Below are 10117 nucleotides of genomic sequence, written 5' to 3'. Positions count from 1 at the left end.
CAATGACGAACCTCCATGTGAAGTCTCGTCTTAGGCCCAAGTTTAATGTCAGCGGAAGGTTTCCGTATGTAGCGATTACTGTTCCGTTTGCCGCTGACAGTTTGTATGTCGTTTTTGTTGGACGTCCTGGAACCTTAGAACGTGGGTACACACAGAGATCGGTACCTGTGTCTACTAGAAATTGCGTTTTCATGTTGCGGTCGGTGACAAATAAGCGGCTTGACATCGGGCTGTATTCGCTGGCCGCTATCAGTGATTGCCCGGAGCGTTTCCCACTTGGTAGCTGCAGGGTTGTATGCACTTCTGTTCAGCTGCTCCGAACCTATGATGGTACCAACATTTGCCTTGGGTATCTTCTCTGTTGCGACTGGATGAACGTGTACGGCTTCGTGAGCGGTTATTGAATCGACGGTCGTAGTTTGCTCGTGGGCGTGAGTCACGGCTGTGGATGCTGGCAATTTCGTTTCGTATACTTGTCATCTGCTCCTGTAATGAGACTGTGAGTTTCCGCATCCTAGTCTCAATCAGTGCTTCCATGGAAACCTCCGAGATTGACGGTCTTTCTGTGGCTTCTACCATGGCATCAGCTAGGTCCGCCACTTTATCCAGATCTGTGTCCTTTTGGGTGGCGAGCACTACCTGCATTGTGTGTGGCAATCTACCCATCCATAAAGTTCTTAGAACTTCGTCGGAGATGGCGGTACCGGCAAGCGTCCTTAAATGTCGTAGGAACTGTGACGGTTTTCGATCTCCCATCTCTTCGTGTTCTAGAAGACGTCTTGTTTTTTGCTCTTGAGTGGAGCTGAGGCGACGAATCAATTCCTTTTTCAAGAGTTTGTATGCTCCTTCGTCTGGTGGGTTTAGTATGATGTCTCGCACTTCGGAAGCGTACCGTGGGTCCAATGCTCCTAAGATGTACCCGAACCTCGTCTCCTCCGTTACGACTCCTGATGCTGTAAAGCTTCTTTCTGCCATGCAGAACCACATCTCCGGATCTTCTGGGCAGAAGGGTGGTATTCGTACAGCGACTCTATTGACTTCTCCGACGGCCTTTGAAGGTTCGCTGTGACTGGTTGCGGCGGGGCTGTAGGTGTCATCATATCCTCTCGGCATTGTCTTGAATGTTGAATTTGCGGTTGCGTGGAACGTCGGGTTCACCACTGTTGGCTGTTGGTCGCCACTGTTGAGGTCACTCCAGTGTGGTGTCGATGCGTAGGTAGAGGATGATAGTAATGACGAAGTCTTCGATGTCGTATGGTGAGATTTATTTACCAGCGTATTTATACAATGATAGTTACTTGCTAATTACTCTGAGTCGAGTGACTTGATTTGAGTGACCTTGTGTTGAATTGTTTTCCCTTATTTATACAATACCAAAGTAACACGTCAACACAAAATTTACACAATATAAAATATAATAGGTATACAATTACATTAGACTAAGTATAAGCATCAGCGTTTTAAATCGAATAGTGAAATGAAATATTATTTGTTATAAAATATGACACTACGAGAAAACTGATTATTCAGATAATATAGTAATAGTATAATGCGCTATGATATTATGTTATTATAGTTGTAAGCAAATACTATGGGAAACGTTTACTTAGCTCAATACGCCGTAATACTAATTAAGTATTGTTATATGTAATACTACACCGTCTCTAATTTCGCTGACGATCTGTATGTTGTTTACTAGAAAATACATTCAGTGGGAATGTATCGCTGCAAAGTAACTTGATATTTTTATAAACAATAGATGAATTTGATAGTTATTATTCGGCCACTACATATATAATAAATTATTTAATATAAATTGAAATATTTATATTTAGATAATACAGGTCTACTCATAGTTATTAACAGTATCTTCTTAATATTAGACTTTGTTTCAAAGGTTACTGATAGGGTGAGCGGAATTTATTATCAGTATACTTAACTAGATAGTTTCACTTCAATACAAAAACAAAATGAGATATTTCCCGAAGCTAGTTATAGTGCAGTTGATGATTATATACAATGCAACTTTTGTATAGTGGCCAATACGTCGAAATGCTCTGTATATTGTGAAATGACGAAAGTGACTGGCAAGGTTCGCGTTAAATAACGGGGTGAATTTTCAATGACCATGACAATGTCGGTCACTATATTATAGATGTTACAATACACGCGGTAGAAGTCTAGTTTAGTATAATTACTTAATTATTAATAGGATCATCTTGGTCTTCTGCTTCTCTCGGAATATAATGAAGGCTGTTCCCACCAAACTCCCTTACTTGGTCGCTCCAGCGCGCCGACGCTCTTCCTCAGTTCCGTCTTCCATGTGGGCTACTACCCAAAACTACCAGTCTCTCCAGGTTATCTAATCCACGCCTAAAAATATTATGTCGAAAAAACATGATGCGTCTCAGACATATTGTCGAAAGCTGTTTCTTTATCTGGATTCTCTGGATGAATGGCTGGCTCGGTTTTACTTGAAGTAAATTGTTTTAAATATCCTAAATATTTTAAGTGACATGTAATGATAGTTTAAAAGGTTAAAATTTATAAATGAATATATATTTTACGCTAAGGACTAAATGTGTAAGTATATTAATATAAGCATTACACTGTGATTACTTTTATATTGTAATCTACATAGATTTTATGTTCTTCTTTTGGTACGATCTTTTATCGAAAGTTGGTGACCAAATTACGGTATATTTCCTTATCGTGGGCCACAAGAAGCTTCTTCTATGTATGCTTCTACTGCCCTATATATTCCACTAAATTTCTCATTGCGGATAAAAAGTATGTAGCTTTTGGGTACTCAGTAGTAGCTATAAGGTGTATTGCCTCATCATAAAACCTCCTTATTAATAATATGATAAGCCTAAGAAATCTTCATAGTACACCCATACAGCTACATTTTGAGAACCCCTGGGTATTCTTGTAGTCCGTTCTTTTAGTGTCCTTATTTTTACTTTGTAAATCAATAAAGATATGGAACCCAAACAGATGCTACACCTCCATAGAGTTTTCAGGCCGATATCTTGATTGTAGAAGAGATGTTTAATTTTTTCAAAGTACTCCATCTCAATTATGATCTTGACCGGATATAGATTAAGCTCTAGTCATCATATTGAATGTAACTGAGGTATTCTATATCTAATATAATTATTTAAAAATAAGTAGATGCTCTTTCAAAAGCTCATTCTCGATCCCATATACTCACATATTCAAACAATTACATCGTATGGGAAGTTGTCGAATATTTCAACGCTAGTTTTATTACGTTTAGCAATGACTAATATTACAACAATTAACAATGTATTGTTATGCGATAGGTATTGAATAGTATGTAACAACTGACAGGCCTCCACCGAGATACCGAGCCTATGTCTCGACTGCAGAAGAGATGTTTCATTTTAAATAGGTACTTCCTACGATCTGATCTTGAACTGGTGGTCTGGATTCCAGCTAATGGCAACCGAAATATCTTGCATTATTATAGTTATATTTAATTATATTGAATTGAATGAAAAAATTCTCTCCACTTAAACGAATTTCCGTCTGATTATGTATCTATAAATATTTAAAAAAATATATTTATATAATCTGAAGAAGATCTATTTCTAATATTATACCACAACGATTTAAGGGTAAAATTAGGTTACGTTTTTTTTTAGAATTGTTAATAACCATGTTCTTGCTTTTTCGTACATGGTGGTTGTTAGTAATTTGAACAATCACGAACACTCGGGGTTTGAGAAAAACACATAAATATCGTGTCCTGACCGGGAATCGAACCCAGAACTCTCGGGTGGAAGACAAGCGCCTTACGCACTGCACCACGAGAGCCGCCGGTTAGGTTAGGTTAGGTGCTGAGATTGTGACTCAAATATTAGTAAAACTGAAAGGATATTTTACTTATACCAACTTAGACATTGTAAGTCAGTTTCGGAGTGATTTTTATTTCAGAATGCATCTAATTTTATGGCATTTAATGTATTCCGACTGAGAACTTCTCTTTGAAGCGCCATGCCATTTTAACTTTCAGCAAGAGCCCGCTTGCATGTCGTTACACTGCGACGGAATTCGTTCCAAGAAGATAAATACAAAGGAAAATGCTAACTGTTGGCGAACAATTGCACTAGCATGCAATGCCAAGGTGGCCTGGAACGCCTATCAAAACTATTTCGCTGATGTACGTACTCACTTACAACTCCTTACTTGCGGAAACTTCGTGTATAACATACAAGAAAAATTCAAATTTCCATATTTTTTTATGTTTCAAATTCAAGTTTCGTAAAGCTTTCCATTTTCCTAAACACTGCTTTAAAATGATTGCTTTTCTAACAAATACTGAAAAATATTTTTGAATATTTTAGTTGAACATATTACCAAAAAGTAAGTTTTCTACACGAATACAAACGGACCAAAAAGTTCTACCAGAAACTCCACTAACAACCAGATTATGACAAAATAATAGTAATCCCCAACTCGTTATCCAAATTATGATCAATGGTAAACGTAGCAAAGGACGACTCTGCAGTTAGTGGCTTAATAATCTATGTGATTATTACGAGTGCAGCTCTGCCGAACTATTTCGGATAGCTTATTGTAGAACCAAGATTATCCTGATGGTGATCACCTTCCGATGGGGGATAGAACGATCGATCAGAAGAAGAAGACTTTTATGACGATCATGTCAAGATAACGTCTTATAACTATCATTAAAAGGTATTTTTCTTACTAAAAATTACAATACTACCCAATTTATTATTCGATAATGATCAGGACCATTTTACCCAATTAATTATATCAATAGGTTTTTTTTTAAATATTTTCTTTTATTTTTATAAGTAGCCAGTATGATAAAACTATAAAAAAAAACAAAATCCCAACCGTAATTTCATTTTGACCGAATAAATTTTATTTGATGAGGGTAGAACTCTACCTTTTGGACATTTGTACCCCTTGGGTACCACTGCATTACTATTATTTTAACTGAAATTGTCCATTATCCGAAGTATATCATGTCATGTCTATTTTTCCATATTATTTGTAACATAGCCTTTCACGTAATATATTATTTGTCTCGAATCATACAAAATTTTAAATAGGTACCATTTAACATAATATTATGCACAAAAATTGTGCGTACAATAATATTATGCACAAAATAAATAGGCGTTTCGATTTTCTGATTCATACTATCAAACGTTATCTTTATACTTTAGATTTTTTATTTTCAATTTCACTCATATTTATAAAAATAATATGCATGCATATAACACAGATCTAGTTTATTTAATAGAAATATATGATACCATAAATCCTCTATAAAATTTTAATTGATTTAAGTTTTATACTATTTTATTTGAGTCATTTTTTGCGACCCGGGTTTCGTCCAAAATCTTCAGGCACTATGTGCACTCGTTAGTGGTAAATATATATCTACTGATAATGAATACAGTTCGTTTATAGAATAAATTAATACAATAAAAAGGTAATTACTTTATTACCTAGCTAGATGCTAATTACAGGATCAACTAAAAATCAATTTTTGAATATATGAACTGTTTGTAAAAACCCGTTTCTCACTCTTCATTTCGTAAATGCATTAAATTATCATTACTCGTAAACAGTGGAACTAGGTAAAATTTAATAAAATTAGCTAATGAGAAATATCACTAAGTATTTCTAACAACTAAATAGCAAATAAACAATGTTAAGGTTTCTACACCATAAGTTGTAAGAAGATAAATGTTTTAGTTAAACGTACGTCATTACCAGCTAAGTTTTTTCCCCTCGTTATCATACCATTGCAATTATAGTCTTGTATATAAAACTCTCAGATTAGATAAAGCAACGGGTTATTAGGGAAGGTCAACTGGTCGTTAAAGATTGGTAGGCGCTGTAACTATACTTTAATGTCTCGCGTGTATATTTTTTATAATATATTACAAACATATTTTTTTAAATCTGTCCGTTTGAAGGATATTTTTTCATTTAAAAAATATTTTAAGTATAAAAAGATGTAAGTAAACGAAATAACATTTTTTAAGTAAAGTATTTCGGAGGCAATTACCTACATTTATTTGTTAATAACAAAATCCACCTAAATGCCAAAAACATTAACCCAGTAAAGTAGCAATTATAAAAAAGTTAATGGCTCACATTGAGCCGTAAATTGTTGCACCAAAAAGCATAAAGAACATTGACCCCAGGTGTCTTAAGTGTTCCCTTTTTGGTGGAGCATTATTGTTTGGAATGCCAGCTCGGTTGATTGGGCGTGACAGTTCGTGGAACAAAAACACACGAAAATGGAAAGAACATGCGAAAAAGTATCTCCCGAGGGACTCAACGCTGCGATAGATTCGCACGGCGTTCCCGTTACGAATACTGACATATAAAACGGTGGAACAAATATATTTATTTGTGCTTCTTTAATGTTTTTTCGGGACAAATACCTGTTGGTAAATTGGTTGATGTGGAACTTTTATCCCGTTGACGCTGTAGAATAAATGAACATTGACATTTTTATTTTTAATAACATACAAAATTCATTCTATGGTTTATATGAAATTTTATATTGCAGTGGTAGTAAAATAGTCTATATTTGTATTGGTCCGGATAATCGACTGTCATCTATTCTTCTCTTCGTCTTCGCACCACTCATCTCAGCAATCAACAATATGCAGAGCTTGTGTCAATAAAGATCCCATGGCACCCTTGTTGTAGTCGTCTCATTCGGAGTAAGTTTCTTATAATCTTCTCCGAATATTGAACTGATCAAATACTATGAGGTTTTCTAAGTTTTCATTCGCCCTGCAAACTAAATGACAAAAGAAATTAGAGAGTCTACCGTAGGAATACTGAGAAGAGTTATTTTAAATATGGAATACGCTGATAATGAAATCGTTTGCGTATATATTGATAAGGTTTTCAATAGTTGGGTAATACAATACATACAACTACACTTTACACATATCTACCACTACACTCGTCATTTTATATAATATTATGTATTACGAGTGGATGTAGTAACATTCTTCTTTCATAATTATATTATTCTAATCCTACAATTTTTCGCCTGGAAAATTCTTTACAGGATACATTTGAAATACATACGGTTCATTATTATTCACAGTTCAGAAAACATCAGAGACATATTATCAATTAGAAAGAACATTTTGAATAAATATTTATGAGGAGCGGTATTCATATTATTAAATACATAATAATTTCAATAAAAGTGTGTATACTACTAATAAATTAATCATATATTAATAAAAACAATGTATATGCTAATTTATTATACAAATAAATTTCTCGACTCGTTTTCTTCTGGGTATGCTATCAATGCAATCCCTGTCCACCCGAAGAGTGATTGTTCTTTTAAAGCATTTATTTTTACTTCTTCGTGGATTCATTTACAATCCGTATATACCGGTAAATATTAATTTTCATGTTCCCACCAATATCACTCATAATTCTACGGTCTTCAAGATACCTCGTCGCAGGACAGATGTTATGTTTCATGATGCTGTTTATCGTGCAATTAACTTATTTGATGGCACCATAAAGGTTGGTTTATTTTTTATTAACTATATAATGTTTGTGGACGTGTTAAATAGGTTAAATTTATAATTGTATATATTATCATGTTTCTTTAATATTTACATAGGTATACACATGCTGTCTTTCTACTGTCTTGTTATATTAGTTGTTATTTGTAATTAAGATATTTTTATAATTTTGTATTTATTATGTATTATTGCGCATTGGCCAATCGCTGTAACGCCGTAATACTCTTTTTCTAAATAAATAAATAAATAAACATGCATTAAATTCTACAATTTTCTTACCATCTTAGGATCGAAATCCTAAAAAAATCGTTATATTATCATATAGTGAAGGTTGTATTAACAGATTTTTTTACAAGAAATAGATGTTAGTCACTTTGTCTATACTCTGGGTCCAAACATACATTTAAAAATGACATGTGAATTTGCCAAACCCTGGATTCGAACATTATAAGCCTGACACGTAACCGTTCGGCCATCGTGGGCGTTATTTAGTATTTCATTTAAATCAAGATCAAAGTATATAAGATAATATACATATAATTTTTTTTAAATAAATGTAAAAAAAATATATATAAAAATGGCAATGTAAAGAAGTCACATTGTTAAGAAAAATATTTTTTTTTCAATATATGTGGCGAAGAATTTTGGGCAAGAATGGGTAAGAATTCAATGACGCAATTAATTGTGGCGAAAAATGTTTGAAGCACCATTACGAGCACAACAATGTTATATTCGATTAAATTGTCTGCATATCTAACATGCGCACAGTAAAATATTATGATTGTAACCATTATGTTGAAATATCTGTTAAAAGATATTTGACGTTGATGGGGAAAAATCCGTTGTAATAAAAATGTTTTGTTTGCTAAATATATTACATCAGGTAAACAATAGACATTATTTGTATTTTCCTAGTCTTATGAATCCTGAGTCAGCCCGAGATAGACGCCATTAGAGAGCTGTCTTTTTTGACAAGGGAAACGTTAACTTTGTGATGTTTCTCGATCATTTTCCTCTTTTCCTTTGTTCTGTGTATGAATTTTATATGAGCATTTTTATTTCAGTAAAAGGATCGCTTGGTCAATAAATTTAACACCACTCAAAAATATTAAGCTGCATACCGTAATAAACCAACGTTTTATAATTATTTCGTTCATTATACCGTCCATTGTAAATATTTTATTGCAAAAATTCTGACTTCTATAAACACAGTTATCGTTTTCAATTAAAACATTGTTTCAATTTTACCATTTTTCTTTTTTAAGAATACCGCGAATCTCATTAACTTTTTAAAAATACATTTAAGTGGAAACATCAGAGTGATGAAAAAAATCGTAGAGTTTCAAAACACTTTTTCACATAGCAAGCGTCTTATTAATAAAAAAATATATCAATATTATAAGATATAATATAATGTTAATTTGGTACATTAAAATCCATTGTATTATTTTAATACAAATATTCCGACGTTTATAGACATCGTTATGGTTGAAAAAATTGTTTTACCATTTTTATATCAAAAGAAAATCTGATTTTAATTTTTAATAATATTAAGTAGAAGCCTCTTATAAACAATATTTTACGTCGTGGTATATATTAGAGAAATAAAAGATGTAGGTAGTCGTGTGTTTTTTATACTCACGTTAATACAATTTTTTTCATTTGGCGGCTCTCGTGTTGCAGTGCGTAAGGCGTTGGCCTTCCATCCGGGAGCTCCGCACTCGATTCCCGGTGTGGTCAAAATATATTTATATAATCTAATATGTCAATTACTCAAGCCTGGGAGTATTGGCACTGTAATTGTGATTCACGGCCTGTAGTGGTATTTAATAAAGAAAAAAATTAAACATAAAATTGAAGGGACACTGTTAATATAATAAATATGATCAAAATATTGAAAAAACTGAGCTAAAACTAACTGAACTGAAATTAAAACTGCAACGAATCCGCCAAAGAAATAACACGTATTTCTAAACAATTTTTTAAACTTAGATTTAAGAACGTTATGGTAAATTAAAAAAAAAACGTTAATAATAAACTCGAAATACTATTCTCACTTTCGTGAATTTATATCAGTTGCGAATTCAGTTTCACAAATATTGTACAGTCGTACAATAATGTATATTATTATTATATTTCTAAGCTTCCTAAATCTTTCTGTCTTGGACCCGTTGTGTCATATCACCAAAAATTTATAAAATTACCTACTTACGGAGGTTACGTGGTCAGGAGATTCACTTTATGCCTACGCATCTATTACCTTTTACCATAACCTTCATTATGAGTATTGGTATTATTAATATTTCTTATTGCAGGAAAAATGATTAAAGTAAGCAAATTTTCTATATGTGATGGTAACTACATAATATAATATGGAAGCTATCTTGGCTTATTTTCTTATTGTAAAATTTCCTACTTGATAATGTTATCAATCCAGGACATATAACGCTTTTTTAAGTTTATTGATGTGGATACGTAAAACATTCAACGCTATTTTTAATTGCAATACACGCGTATTATTGAAAAAATATAGTAAAACAGTG

General features: G+C 33.1%; 1 protein-coding gene across 1 annotated transcript; it reads right to left on the bottom strand.

Moving 5' to 3' along the window:
- Positions 1 to 249: 249 nt before the first annotated feature.
- Positions 250 to 1113, bottom strand: LOC147078482 (uncharacterized). Its single transcript, XM_085960478.1, has one exon. The coding sequence runs from the start codon at positions 1111 to 1113 to the stop codon at positions 250 to 252; it is 864 nt and encodes a 287-aa protein (XP_085816604.1).
- Positions 1114 to 10117: the final 9004 nt, after the last annotated feature.

The sequence above is a fragment of the Rhyacophila brunnea genome, unplaced genomic scaffold, assembly GCF_057557595.1.
Source record: "Rhyacophila brunnea isolate RB1 unplaced genomic scaffold, BYU_Rbru_1.0 scaffold_11, whole genome shotgun sequence".
Lineage (NCBI taxonomy): Eukaryota > Metazoa > Arthropoda > Insecta > Trichoptera > Rhyacophilidae > Rhyacophila > Rhyacophila brunnea.
The sequence above is the reverse complement of the archived record's forward strand: the minus strand, read 5'-3'. Positions and strand labels throughout refer to the sequence as shown.